Source organism: Athalia rosae, chromosome 2 (genome assembly GCF_917208135.1).
Source record: "Athalia rosae chromosome 2, iyAthRosa1.1, whole genome shotgun sequence".
Classification (NCBI taxonomy): domain Eukaryota; kingdom Metazoa; phylum Arthropoda; class Insecta; order Hymenoptera; family Athaliidae; genus Athalia; species Athalia rosae.
Window position 1 is genome coordinate 13,489,148 of NC_064027.1, and position 14,736 is coordinate 13,503,883.

Sequence of the window (14,736 nt, forward strand, 5' to 3'; positions counted from 1 at the left end):
CAGAAATGCGAAACGGAATTACATTTCATAACATTTTTTATGATTTCCGGACTTTTCAAAAATATCAATAACGAGTTGATAATAATAAATTACAATTTATTTTGATTTTTTTGAATCATCAATAATTACATTTCAGGGTAGGATTGTTGCATTGAATATTACAAATTTTTTCGATATGATTGTAACAACCATATCTTAATTTCATACAAATGTTCGCATTATTTATATTATATATATTTATATGTATATAATTCTATCTACGAATATCTATACCTGTTCTTCATTGAAACGTTTTACTATCAAACTATCTGGAACCACATGTACATTGTAAACTGTAAATTTATTTAGTAACTTCAAGAAACCATCACATAAAGGGACTCGAAACGTGTGAGCAGTAGTCATTGCGCTAAATTCGAAATAATTTAATTACAAGAATATTCATGAGGTTCAAATAGTGTGTGGTACTACAACCACAACAATCGAATTTGAACCAGCACTATTTTATGGAAGAAAAAAGAGAACACATGGAATGACATGATAAAGTTTAATGCTGGTTCCAGATCACAATATTGAATGAATTAATAAAATACAGAACTGCCTAGATTTTTCCGGTATGGTTTGTTTTGTCCAGCGAGTCTCCAGAAGAATGTAACGAACCTAAAATTAAGGGATCAGTGTAAATGGATGATGAATCATCATGTGACTTATGTCATATTTCATTTCTTATCTAAAGGCTAGCTTTATTTCTCAATGAGTCTCATTGTTCTACAGAGATGATTAAGTTTTATGTAAAGTGTAGAACAAAAGCTGTCGGTTCATTTACTGCAATACTGTAGAATTGAAACCACACAACTAATTAGTTCCGATTATCCATAAATGAGAAAAAATTTTGAATAGCATCAACTGGAAAGAAAATAATGTTTCAACGTATTTACTTAATAAATATAAAGCGTGAGGAAGAAGTGCTTCTACTTTTTTGTATTGTACAGGCAGAGGATGCTAAGAAAAAAAAAACAAGATGTAAACTAAAGAACGTCTAATATAAACCTGCCATAGATTCTATTTCGAATTATTCCCTTCCATTGTACTCCAAAACTGCCTTACTTTAGAGAAGCGCTTGCGTCCTTGCGTGCACAAATAAAAATGCATTTGATTACAACATGACTAAATCAAAGAATCATTCAAATCCTCCTGTTACCTAAGGTGAATGAAATGAGTGTTTCGTGTCAAAGCGTTGATGTGATTTTCAAACAAACCTTTGTGGTTGCGTAAACGCTGCTCGCGTTGATGAGGATGGAAAACTGGATTTCGTAGAGGTGGCAATGATTCATCCCCCCAAGAATGCGATGTTCCCAAAGGTGTCATAAACGGAGGAGGAGGAGGGTGAGAATGGATACGTTCACTGCTAAATGGTGGAGGCGAGCGATGGTTATAAGGAGCATGTAATGGAGGTGATAGAGGCGGTGGCGGCGAACTGGCATCTTCATATCTGCCAGGTGGATGGTGAAGAGGGATTGGGGGTGGTGACGATAAACGTCCTCCTAACGGTGGAGGTCTCCGGCTAATGTCATACATGGGTCCGCCACCCGGGAGGGGAGGAGGAGGTATGAATGGTGGAGGAAGAGGAGCACCATACATATAGGAAGGAGGTAATGGTGGAACACTTGAAGAACCACTAAATATTATAGGGGAACTTGAGTTCTCTGCTCCCATAAATAATTGTGGGGATGCTGCTGTCTCTCCGTTAGTCTCCAAGCCTGTGTGGGATTTTCATTACGTATAAATATGGCATGTAGTGTAATTGTACATAAGTAATAGTGGTAAATATCAAATTGTTTTTGTCATAATATAAAATGTAATAAAATTGTCACCTGTTTAAGATACTTGTTTCAGTGCGCAGACACATTACATTTAAAAATCATTGATGCATAGCACTGTAGTTTAGATTTTTTCAGATTTTCGCTAAATGATATGGGCGAAAAAATCTGACATATGGAGTACGATGCCAATGGCTGGTAACCCAAGTTTAGCAAACGTGTAAGTATACTTACGATGTAACTTAGAATCAGAATCCACTTCATTCATACTTTTCTCCACCATAGTCAGTCGATTACGTAATTGGCTCGCTTCGGCCTTTGACTCTTCTAAACGTCTTTCACTTTGTCGAGCAATGACCTAAAAAGATTATGATCAATATGGTTTTGTTGAATGCCATTGATTGCTAGCAACAAAGTTTATCAAATTACCCATTGTTCGTGTGATTTGGTCTCCAGAGCTGCAATCTGACTCTTATATTCTCGCTCTTGATCAAGTATTTCTCTTTTCAAGGTCTCGATTTGTTGACGATAATTTTGAATCTCGTTTTGCATCGTTTGTATCCGATCAACGGTCGAAGTCACCTCGCCCTGCTTTTGTACCCACATAGCTTCTTGCATGCCTAGTTCTCTGAGTAAAAATAAAAATGTGGGCTTTACTATGTTGTTATTGATGATACAAAACCATGTTTGAAACTCACATAAATACATCGTATCAACTTAAAAAGAGCCTTATACTCACTTCTGCAATTGGCTCTCTTTTTCTTTGAAGTAATTCGAAAGCACTTCAAGTCTCGTTTGTGCTTCTATTTTTTCACGTTCTGCTAATTCGTATTGCTTGGTGATCATTGCGATTTCTTCTTTGATAAGTTTCATGTGTTCTGTGAAGCAATAAAAAGGGATTTCATGAGTTGAATAGAAAATAGCAATAAATTGGACTTTGGAAAAGGCAGATAACATACCTTCGAGTAATTGATGCGCTCCCTCCACCTCGGTTAATTTAAGTTTTAGTTCATCTCTTTCTTCAGTAGCAATCTGAGCCTCAGCCTTGATTTGGGAAACCTGATAGAACTTCTCAAAATCCAAGTTTTCACCACTTTGTTGTTTTATCACTTCAGAGAGATCATTTAACGCAACTTCTTTGGTTGTCAATTGATTCATTAGTCCAGCTCGATCTTCAGACATCTGGAAAAATCAGATTTTTATTCATATGTTAACATTCAAAAATATAATCGAGGTTGTGAATACCGATTTTGAGAGGAAATAATTGCAAGAATATAGCATACCTTGTTCACCTGCTTGGTCAGCTGTTCTATTTTCACTGAAGAGTCTTTTTCGAGATTATTCTTGAGGTTCGTCTGTGATTTCAACTCTGTTGCAAGTCTTGTAACTTCTACTTCAAGTTGTTGGTACCTTTCTTGGATTACGGCAAGCTCAAAAGTTAAGGCTTCATTCTATTGATCACAAAGAAAGGATCATATCACACATTAGTATGTAGGATGATTCAGCAAACTTTTCCACAGCATACACAATTGTTTAATAATAATGGTAATAAAAAATTAAAAAGGAAAGAGAAAAATCATATTCAAAACTTTTCACTCTTCTAATTTACAACGAATTGACAAGCACTTTATTTTTTTATGTCTTCAATGGGACAAGTGCGATTGTGAAAAAAACGGGTTAAACCTTAGTAAAGCTTAATGAATGAAGTACTATAAAATGATGGTAATTTTTTAATCGAATTGAGGTTGCTAGTGAATTTTGCATTGCTGGAATGTCAATTCATAATTGTGGTAAGCTACACAAAGAATATGTATGATAGCAATAATAATAATAATATGCCATTAGCTATCTTCTCACAAACCTCAAGTCTATCGAACTCAAGCTGTACAGCCGTGAAAACATAAAATTAGAATATGACATTGAATGTTTGACCTTTTATCACGGACATTTATTCAACACTGCTATTGGAAATCGCAACAAATAAACAAGATTTTTTTGCATGAGAAGAATAGTTATACTTCAACGAAGAGCTTACCTCTTGAGATTTGAGATTGAGATTGTTGGTTAATGATTCATTGGTAGCCTGTTGAGCATTCAGACGAGTTTGCAAATCCTCCACTGATTGGGCCAGTGGATTTTCATCACTTTGTGATGCTAGAAACTCACGTAGCATACGCTCCAATTCCAAGCCTGCTTCTGTCGCGCTCTCTAATTCCTTTTCTAATGAAACAATTTGATCTTCTAACTCTCCTTTGGTGACCTATTGTAAAAAGTTATTACCAAAAAACGAACTACAGACTCACTAATGAATTTTTTTCTCCAGAAATAAAGCCTGCCTCACCTGTGCTGCTTCTAAGTCGGATTTCAATGATAAAACCATTTCATTTGATCCAAACGATTCATCTTCAATGGAGTTCAACTAAATTTAAAACAAGTATCTGCGTCAGTATTATGAATGAAACTGTTAGCACCTATTGATTCAAAACTTACTTTATTTTTGGTAACCTTCAGGCCTTCATCCAGCATCATACTTTCTTTGGTTGTCACTAATAATTCTTTTTCAAGTATGTTAATCTTAGCGATAAGCTCTTGATCTCGTCTTTGGTTCTATGAAGATGTACAAGCATGTTATATGATAATTTCAAAAATTTTATTAATTTACCAAGCATGACAAAACAAACCTCGATATAATAATATCCAAGTGAAAACAGCAATGTGGTGAAAGCTGTAATGCTGACATATAACAGGGTCTCCAAATAATTATACTGTTCAAAAGTTGATGAAAATTCTCCTTCATCTTCATTTTCTGTATCCTGTTTTTTGAGTATAAAACTTAATTTTTGTTAGATGATATATTTCATTTTGAGAAATTAAGAAAAGCTATTAGACGCCTGATTTTTTCAAAAACGATATGTTATATATTACTGATGACACTAACTGAATACTAAGAAAAATTGCTCCATATACAGAAATTGAGAAATGGAATTCAAAGTGTGATGTAGTTTTTGAATCCTTCAAAAATTTTGACTACTAGTTTAAATTATTGTCTAAATTATTTTTCAATGCTGGTATCAGCATATGATAACTGACCTCATTTGGAGCTGCTTTATCATTATCTACATCAGCACAGTTGGAAGTGATGTCACACACTTCCAGTGGCGGCGCTAGAAATATATGAAATATATATAATATAATCAAATGTAAAATAATGTTCATAACTTTACTGCATTTATTCACCTTGATCATCAGTAAAGAGAGCATTTTCTATAATTTGTTCCTTAGTTTCAGAGCCCAAAGTTTCTAATGATTCATTCACATCGTAGTTCGCATTATAATCATCTTCTTTCAAAGATTCAGTTTGAGAAGTGTTTAATTCAGTAACGTACGATGTATCTGTGCTTGATTGATCTATAATAGATGTTTTGATTTTTATAGATATTCAAGGACATGAATGAGGGAAATTTGCTAATGAGAATATGCCTGAGACCACTTGCATACCTTTTGATACACAAACGAATCCCATAAATCTTGAATTGTGATAACTTATACACCAGCTCATACCACCAGTAAAAGTGGAGGTATGTGAATACTTAATCATTATATGGAAATTTTATAATATCACTCACTGTCAATATCCAGCAAGTCATCCTCAAGAGTCAGCAAATTTCTTGTAGTGGTATGTGTCTCTTCATATGAATTGGAATATGGCTCTGTAATCATATTTTCGCTGGCAAGATTCAATGCACTTTTCTGATGATTATTTTCTTGTGAAGAATTATTCTGTGAATCATCTTGGGTAACAGATTTTACTGTTGGATCACCTAAGTTATACACACTTAAATTTTCATTAAGCTCTATTGCATCGCCATGTTCAATTACTTGATTATCCAGCTGCTCCAGCGATTGGCTACCTATTGAGAATTTTCTTTCACTTATTTCAGTATCTTCTTCAACAATCATGTTGTCATCAAAATCTTTGCTAGTGCCGGTAACATCCTCATCTGACAAATACTGCGTCTGTTCTTTTGCGTCTTGAAATACTTCTTCTGGAATACTTCCATCAAGTTCACTGTTGTTCTGTACAATTTTAGATTCGATGATGCTATCAAATGTTACCTCTGGTTGAAAACTCTCTTTATTGTCTAAGTCTGCCTCCGAAGCATCATGAGCAGTTTCATGTCTCTCTAGCTCATTTGAAATTTGATCTGTTGGTAATGAAGTCTCTGTATTTGGAAGCGCCGTTTCATTTTCCAAACTATCAACAATATCTCTGACTATATCCACTTCTTCTAAAGAACCTGTTTCAGAGTTTACAGCAGCCTCATTTCGATTAATCGATTCTTCAATCTCACTGTTTGTATCAACGACATTAGTTGGAGCATCAGCTAACTCAAGCTCAATATTTTCTGATTGACTATCCACTCCACTATCATCAGTTTGTTGAGTCTTTTCTACAAATTTATTATCATCATCGTGGTTCTCGTTTTCAGAGGTTGATATTCCCAAATTACTTCCAGTGATACTATCTTCACGTGTATCTTGTTGATTAGTTCCAGAATCATTGCTATTATCTTCCTCTACTGGAACTTGCTTTTCAGGATGAGTTTCAACTGTTTGGTTTTCTTTGGGAGTATTAAGCTCTGATTGGGAATTATCTTCACTTGAAGTTTGGCTATCTGAATTTGAAAACCTGGATATGAGAGGTCGAATACTAGAGGGAAGTTTGGGATGAACGCTAAGAATTGGTCCTTCATCTGGGCCAACAGTTGCTGCAATAATTGGAGTTGGTTGGCTGGGTTCGATTGGAACTTCATCCGCTAATAATGATACAGTAGTTCCATCTACAACTTCGTAAGGCGGAGTTATATTTTGTACACTTTCCACATTTTGCTCAGCAGGTTTTTCCACAGATTCTTTTGGCTCAGTATCAGAAGAATCTGATAAAGAAGCAGTATTGATTTCAACTGACTCAGCCTTCACATTTGTAGCGTTTTCTAAAGTTTCTGGCTCATTTACAGTATTACTGACATCTACTTCTACGTTTTCGAGGTATTCTGGAGTTTGCGATGCGTCAACAGTGCTATTTGCTTCAATGTCTAGTTTTCTAATAACCTCTGGGTTACCTTTATCACTTGGAACATCAAGTTTAAGTGTATCAGACACATTAACGTTATCTTTAACCAATTCGGTAGGCACTTCATGGGACAATTCAGATTTCAACTTTTTGGTCTCTCTAATGAGGGATTTTGGGACATAACCACGTTTACCATTCACCTGAAACAGTATATTAATGTGTTAGTATTGAACTATCAAGAAAGGTAGTAAAGAATCATTTCGGACTCCACAATCTGATGTATGTTTGGAGAAAGTGGTAGCTCACCTCAGCACCCCATAGGTCTAATCGCCTTCCCGCTTCCTTACTGAATATAGTAATTTGAATATTCGGTGGAAACGAAAGTATGTTTGGATCGATGCTATTGTACCGAATCAATGTTCGAGCCAAGGAAACAGGTTCTGTAAGCATTAATGAATGAACACATCGTACATAGCATTAAAAGTATAAAATATGGCTTCACTTACCATTGCATTTTGGATCGAAACATAACCGTTTATCCGAAATAGCTCCATCACACCGTGGTATTGCACATATTACAATTATTGCTGATACTATAACTACATTTATTAATAAATATATTTTCGTCATATTTTCACTAAAACAAAGTTCCACATCACTACAAAATTTCACTGACACAGCCTTGAACGCACATCGCAGTCACGGGTATAAAATGACAGAGAGATCGATAATATGAAGTTAAAAAACCGGCCAGCTGTTCATAGGTAGATTTATTTCACAGTCTCTTCGCAGTGCGCTGATGTCAATTCTCAGAAAGGCTCAGTTTGCTATCTGTCACGTATAGCCTATGACTACATTCAAATCCCTTTATCACGATGACACCCACGCTTATATCACTGCTTGTGATTACAAATTAGATTTTCTGTAAACGGAAGAAGGGGAGAAGGCTGTTCACGGAATATAAAAAATCTAGGTGAGATTTTTATGTGAGGATCCAGCTCATACCAATTTAAAAAATGATAATATAATATGCTGTACAAGTACGTACGTACGTTGACACAAACATCTTTAGTCAACGACAATTAATTCCAAACTGTTATTTAAACTAGAAAGGAGTAGTTCGAATCGTAGTACGATTAACGGTATAATTTCATAAATCGTGTCGAGGATCAACGGTCAGGGACATGTCATGCCCTTACCGAAATCCAATTTAAACTAAGACGATATGATTTCCTACATACTACCATAGGCACCTGGATGGTTACGTTACGTACGTACGTACGTACGTACACAGCAGTCGTCAATAATTGCTACACAAACGATTTAATTGTACATTCGAATGTTTTTATTAATTTAATCTTGACTACAAATTTAGATTTTTCACTCATCCCTCAGTGGCATGCTATAGCATAAATTCTATAAGAATTCAAAGTCCACTCTTGATATACTCACAAAACCATATTTTTGCAAAACTCATCAATAACATAATGTAATGTTAAAGTTCTTCTGATAACTGTATATTTGCAACTTGTTCTAGTCTGCGACGTTCTGAAGGTACCAAACCACAATATTTTTCTAATTCTGTGAGTTGGACATCGGAAGAATCTAAGCGAGATAGGTATAGCACTGCAGCCTCCAATTGTATATCTTTTGTTAGAATTCCTTCGCCGATGTAACAAGCAAGGAGCCGTAAGTGTGGTCTAATAGCTGCTCTATAACGTGTTGCTAGTGATTGCAAGAGATCTATATCTGCTTTGGTCAATGGACGATCGACGGCTTCAGCCTGGTGGGTTAATGAATATTTTGTGTCAGGATACTTCATTGTTAATTTTCACGAAAATTACATATTGATTAGTGTAATGAATTAGCTTGATAGCTCTGAAAAAAATCAAGTTTCTAAATTTCATAGTATGAATTTTCATGATGAAAGTATTTAATTCACCTCAGCCTCTGCAAATTTGTAAATAGTGTAGAATATTCGACGGCGCTGTTTTTCCACTACTACAGTATCTTCTTCATCTTCCCTTCCCTATGAATTATTTATCGATGATTGATATGAACCGAATATAGTGAAGTTGTAGAAATTCTGAATAATAAAAATTTGAATAATACGTACATCTTTGCCAAATAAGGTGACAAAAGATACATATCCCTCTTCGACCTTTTCCAAAATCTTCAAATAAGCTGAAAATAAATCCTCCTTATGTACTAAGTAGATACCTAGAGGAATTCCCACATTAAAAATAAGTATTCTACAACACGGCTATCATATTTTTCAAACAGTTCTTGAGTTAGTATATACTGTATACTACAAGGCTTGTATAGAGAAGTATGTGATATTGAAATATAATATTTGGATTTACGATAAAATAATAGAAACCATCCAGTTTGACGGCGTTAGTTATTCTTCCATTGACAATGGCCTCCACCAGTTGAAGGAAATAACGCATCACTTTTGGTTTTGCTTTCATTGCGAGTAGATAGAGCAGTGTTCCTTGAGTTGTTGCGATATGAGGGACCCAAATGCGTGCCTTAAATACGCATATATCAAGTGTGTTCTTTACAAGACGAAATCGAAACTCACCTCTGTAAGAGCAGCTTTAAATCGACTTCGTACATCATCATCTCTGATAGCAGCAGTAGCTTCATCGACGCTAAATCCAAGAGCAAGTAGAAAATCAAGTGGGGTGTCATGGTCGGAAAAGCTGAATATGTCTTTTTGATTCGATATTGTATCACTTGGTGCCTTGGTACAGAGGTATTCGTCCCCAGCCAACGTTAAACCATCTGCACGAAAACCTCTGCGAAAGCATCGTCCAATTTCGTCTGGTGTTACCTATATCGGATCGATCAGGCTTCAGGCCTTTTTATAACTAATATATTTCGTCTAATGGCTTACAATCCCTGCGATATCAGGCGACTCCCAAATACTCTGGTCTTCAAAGTTTTCTTGGGGCTTTTGCAATATCGCTATTTTATGATCTGGTTGTGTATCTGTACGAGATTTTTGCCTATTCTGTGACAAAAATCAAGAAATGAATACGTGACTCTACGCAGAAAAAGCATATGTACATAATACTTACCCTTCTCTCATCCACATTGAATGTATCTGATACCTCTTTATTTTTTTTTCTGCATATCTTGAACAGTCGATTGGATACTTTTTTCTTCTTCTCATTTTGTTTATTTTTGTCTTGTTGAAGCACGCGATCGTTGTCTTCATGAATTGAAGAATCTGTTACCAACTCTGAGTTGAGCGTTCTACTGCATGGAAGACACGGGGCGTAACCCCTGGGCATCATCAGCCATTCTGGTGGTGGTGGTGGTTGTATACGTGAATCTTCTTCTACTTCTGTTTCACCTGCACTGGTTGGAGAATTATTCATATGTTTCATCGGCGGAAACCATGGGATGGGGACCATTGCAGGAGGTGGTGGCACATTTCTGTTCAAAGCACCATCAGATTTCCAATTTATTTCTGGAAGTGGCACCGTTGAGGGGGATGGTGGTTGCTGCTGGTTCTGCCAGTACTGCATCATGTAAGGAAGCATTGGGCAACAAAAGGGATAGGGTGGTGGTAAAACTGAAGCCGGAGGGGGATTCACTGATTGCGATTCTTGTGATCTCTGAGGCAACGTAGGAGGCAGCTTGTAAGCCAAGGTTGATCCTGGACTATTTTTTACACTTTCAGATCCGCTTGGGGCATGTAAATTGGATCGGACTGGTTGATTTGAAAATTCCTCGGTGGAAGCAATACTTATCTGAGATGTTCTGGCATAAATAATTGGTGCAGTACCAGTCTGCAGGTTTGTAAAATTTGTATGGAGTTTTGAGGGTGTAGTTATATGCAGTTCAGAAGAAATATCTGGATTTGAAGCTGACGAGGAATAGATTGCAGAGTGTGACACTGCAGAATTTTCTGAGAAAAAAGGGGGTGGTTGTGGTAATTGATCGAAGGAAACGTCTTTTCTACTCGCTGATGGATTGCATTTTTCGAATAAATTCAAGTTGAACTTATTTTCGTGTTTTTTGTGATGGCTTTTTTGACAGTAACATGATCTTGATGACTGAGATTCATTATCTGTACTATAAATAGTCGATTTATTGTTTTTCCATAATTCATGTACTGTATTTGTGTCTCGAGAGCCAGCTAAATTTCCATTCTTTTGTTTCCCACAGTATATGCCATCACGAATTTTTGGCTTATCAGGCCGAATACTCTCAGTTGCTTGGCGCGGTCCGTGAGGCATTTCGTTACTGAGATTTATTTCAATTTCACGATTGCTAGAACTTGCATCTGTTGGAGATATATTTTTCCTTATAGTAAACTCATTTTCTGATATTAGCGATATCTCAGAATGTTCTCTGACATTTTGACTGTTTTGCAACTCTATCGAAGTGACGATCTTGTGATGTACTAGTGTTGGAGGAATGGTCGTTGACTCACTTGCCACTACTGGGTTATCTGGTGGAAGATAACGTTCATTAATTACAAGTTCTTGACTTTTATAACTAGAATATTCTGGTTTTTTCAGAGTCATCACTTCACCTCTAGCAGTACTAATGTCTTTTACAGATCTAAGTTCATCAGGTTTTTTTTTGTCTGATAATTCGGATTGTGTTGACGAGCTTTTATTTATCATAAATTTTTTAAATTGCAGCTCAGTGTTATCTACATTCTTTGCATGTGGTTCTTCATTGCCAAATTGAAGGAGTCTACTTTCATCTTTTTCTTGTAATTGATAAGCAGTGATTTCACATGGTATATGTATGTTCAAGCACTTGGTAAATGTAGACAAATATCTATTTGAGTCATACGATTTGTACATCTCTTCGAGGTCTTCAATGTGCATATTATCTCGCTTTTCAAAATTGTGCTTAGCATCATTGCTATCTTCTTGTGATGATTTTTCTGGACATGAAGGTTGAGGTAACTTTCCAGGGGTCGTTGATTTGGCTTTTTGGCACAACTCTGATCTTTCATATTGAGCCAAAGGGATACATTGTTGAATATGAACAATAGTAGGATTATGAGATGTTATTTTATTTGAAGATTGAATATTCTCAATGTCATCAGTCAGATCAACATTCCTTGTATTTGAATCGTTCTGTAATGATTTGTACCCACTGCTTTCTCCCCCACTAGATCCTGCCTTACTTGTCATTCTATCTCTTTTTACCAAACTATGGCAAAAAGCACTAACACTGGATCGATCATTAGAAATTCTCATCTGACTAGTCTTTGGGTTTTGAGTACCAATGGTTATTTGAACTCCCTTTTCTTCTGAATTGACTCTTTTTTTACTAGCTCTATACTTTTTGTCAGTTGATATCATTCTTTTTATATACCGTCCCATATTGTAGCACATGTTTCTCTGTGGGTTCTTGAAATGTGTGTATTCCTTTACATATCTGCAGTTTTTCATTTTCAAATTGTTGGCAATGTCATCAGAAGAATTATTGCTTGGTGGTTGATCCAAGCGAATATTACTAATTACATGTGAACTTGAGGTTGGAAGACCAACCATGATGTTTAAATCATTTTCTGATTGATTCATACTACCAGGTAAGCTTGTACTTGTGCTATCTTTAAAAGAATGAGTGCTTGAAGAATTTTGGTACCTTTTTTGAAGTCTCTCGTTTGCACAAGCTAAAACAACTTCCGATCTATGCCCAGACATTGATATACCTTTGAAATGGTGAATCCCTGCAGCCGGATGTATCAAGGTTTCAATTGAATTATACTCTGTACTGTTGTTGCATGCACTTGACATTTCACTTGCTTTTGTCACACTTACATCTGCATCTGGTCCAATTTTTATATTTTGCTGATTCTTGAGCTGCTTGCAATTTTGCTGATCTGAATAGTAGCCGTAATTCTTCAAATTAGTAAAACATTTTATCTCATCATGTGATTCGATAATTTTTATGTCACTTAACAGGCTTTCAATTTCATCACCTTTTACATATAACTTTTCACTTGATTCAGAGATGAATTCATGCTCACTTTCTTCTCTATCCCAAGGTATATCCGTTGACTGACTTGATTGACAATTAGTTGCATGACTCAAGTTTATACCAGTACATTTTCGTAGTTGTTTTTTGACGTTTATGTCATTGGTTGTTGCTGAAGTAGAATTGTCATCTTCTTGCCCTTTGATTGACTTCTCAGAAACTTTTCCGTACTCTCGGTATTCATTGAAATTGCTGGGAGATTCTGATACGGTCATATCTTTGTGATATAAGTTCATAATTTCATTATTTCCAACAACGTGTGAAGATTGGTTGCAGTTTTGTTTACCATCATATTTAGTCGAAGTAGTATTTTTGATATCCTGCTCATTTTCATTCTGTTTTATCATCTTTGCATTAGTCAATTTTAATTTATCTCTGAAATCGCTAGATTTTTGTTCGTGTAAATTATCATCATAGCTACTTAAATTTTTACGAGCTTTTCGACGTTTGTCGGGTTTGTAAATCCTTGTTCTTGCTGCTCCGTTATTTTTTTCATCGCCATCGATATTATTGTTAATACAATGGTTTGACCTATAAAGTAGAATTTTTTTGGCTTCAAGATCATCTTTAGGATCAATCTTCTTGATGTGATCTGTATTTTCTGATGTAGTCGTACTATCAACATTATCATTAATTTGTTTATCATTCAGTCTAACTTTGCCTTTTAGATTGACTTTTTCCAAATGTCTTTTAGAATATAAGCTTTCTTGGTTTTTGTTAACTGTCTTTATTTTTTTTAGTGAGGGGCATGGTGATTGGTCTGTTTTGGAAAGGCAACCCTTATCTTTATCTACTTGTTGGGCCACATTCTTGACTGGTAAGAGAATAGTTTTGTGCGCAATATTCGTAGATTTTGATATACTTTTTTCTCGGACTGTTTGTTGCCGAGCCTTCTTGAATTCACGATGATTCAGGGTAGGACTTATGATTTTTTTGTTGTACTTCAATGCAGACAGTGGTCTATGAGATTCTAGTCCACGCAATTTCTCATTTAAGGATGGAATTGGAGAGGGCTTCTCCTCCTGCGTAATGCCATATCTAGATTTCCAAACAGTTTTACGCAATGCACTTATTGGCGGCTGCGTGCAGCATTTATCACATTGACCTTTTCTTGCACTTTTATGGATTTCAGCACTCTTGTCACCTTTGCCACAAGACCTTCTAGTCATGCCGGTCAAAAGTTTACGGTCACTGTTTCCAGGTACTTTGTCATGAGGTTTGGAGACCTTTGGAGTAATTGAAGGATATCGATCAAACTGTGAGTGAGCTGATTGTGTTGGAGATTCTTCTGTATTCTTATAATTCTTAGCATCATTATCTGCCTTACAGTTTTTTTCATCACTGTTCATAGTATTGAGAAGATCCGGTATGCAATTTGTGTAGTCTACGGCAATTTCGAATGTAACTCCTTTTTGATCAATGTAATAAATGTTTACGTACGATATTGCATACGCTTCATCAGTATTATGGGTGGTACAGATCGTCCGAGCCGTGCTCGCAGTTTTGTTTCGAGGCAATGCAAATTGCTGCGTGTTATTGAATGATTCTCAATACTGGGAAATAAAGAAAATCGTAGATTCTCTAAGGATATTCCCACTCTTTCTAAGTACTTCATCGCGTTTTAACCGTTGTTCAATTGCTGCCAGAATTAAATCATCATTAGAATCTTATCTATATATTGTTATTGTAGCAACCAAATAGTGAGCAACTCGATGGATCAAAAATGTTGAATAAAAAAATTAGTTGTTGAATTTTAAATATACGTGATAAAAATATTAAAAATATATATTAACATTTAAATATTGCTCGAGCTCAAAACCCAAGATGGAT

The 14,736-nt window shown here is 35.7% G+C and overlaps 2 protein-coding genes and 1 long non-coding RNA gene across 7 annotated transcripts; 1 reads left to right on the forward strand and 2 right to left on the reverse strand.

The window, feature by feature from the left end:
• Window positions 1-79: 79 nt before the first annotated feature.
• LOC105684792 (transport and Golgi organization protein 1) lies at window positions 80-7,612 on the reverse strand. 3 transcript variants are annotated; one of them, XM_048650773.1, is made up of 17 exons: window positions 7,398-7,612; window positions 7,198-7,331; window positions 5,444-7,091; window positions 5,055-5,225; window positions 4,908-4,981; window positions 4,499-4,630; window positions 4,308-4,424; window positions 4,159-4,236; window positions 3,853-4,077; window positions 3,679-3,699; window positions 3,101-3,268; window positions 2,777-2,999; window positions 2,557-2,695; window positions 2,247-2,445; window positions 2,052-2,175; window positions 1,052-1,124; window positions 80-657 (listed from the first exon to the last, which is right to left on the reverse strand). In XM_048650773.1, the coding sequence occupies exons 1-16, from the start codon at window positions 7,519-7,521 to the stop codon at window positions 1,060-1,062; spliced, it is 3,642 nt and encodes a 1,213-aa protein (XP_048506730.1). In that variant the 5' UTR covers window positions 7,522-7,612; the 3' UTR covers window positions 80-657; window positions 1,052-1,059. The 3 variants fall into 3 exon arrangements, with proteins under 3 accessions (XP_048506730.1, XP_048506729.1, XP_012253850.2); XM_048650772.1 differs by lacking the exon at window positions 1,052-1,124 and adding an exon at window positions 1,257-1,757 and having other exon boundaries at window positions 7,398-7,605; XM_012398427.3 differs by lacking the exons at window positions 1,052-1,124; window positions 3,679-3,699 and adding an exon at window positions 1,257-1,757 and having other exon boundaries at window positions 7,398-7,605.
• A 112-nt stretch (window positions 7,613-7,724) lies between these two features.
• LOC125499981 lies at window positions 7,725-14,180 on the forward strand. The gene is made up of 5 exons (XR_007277144.1): window positions 7,725-7,864; window positions 8,429-8,580; window positions 10,583-10,697; window positions 13,647-13,723; window positions 14,039-14,180. It is a non-coding gene; the product is annotated as an uncharacterized LOC125499981 (long non-coding RNA).
• LOC105684789 lies at window positions 8,287-14,731 on the reverse strand. Of its 3 annotated transcripts, XM_012398416.3 has the most exons (7): window positions 9,975-14,731; window positions 9,791-9,907; window positions 9,476-9,727; window positions 9,272-9,422; window positions 9,008-9,075; window positions 8,834-8,920; window positions 8,287-8,674 (listed from the first exon to the last, which is right to left on the reverse strand). In XM_012398416.3, exons 1-7 carry the CDS (start codon window positions 14,253-14,255, stop codon window positions 8,387-8,389), a joined length of 5,244 nt encoding a protein of 1,747 aa, XP_012253839.2. In that variant the 5' UTR covers window positions 14,256-14,731; the 3' UTR covers window positions 8,287-8,386. The 3 variants fall into 3 exon arrangements, 2 of the variants coding, with proteins under 2 accessions (XP_012253839.2, XP_012253841.2); XR_007277142.1 differs by lacking the exon at window positions 8,287-8,674 and having other exon boundaries at window positions 8,847-8,920; window positions 9,255-9,422; XM_012398418.3 differs by lacking the exons at window positions 8,287-8,674; window positions 8,834-8,920; window positions 9,008-9,075; window positions 9,272-9,422 and having other exon boundaries at window positions 9,484-9,746.
• Between the last annotated feature and the right edge of the window lie 5 nt (window positions 14,732-14,736).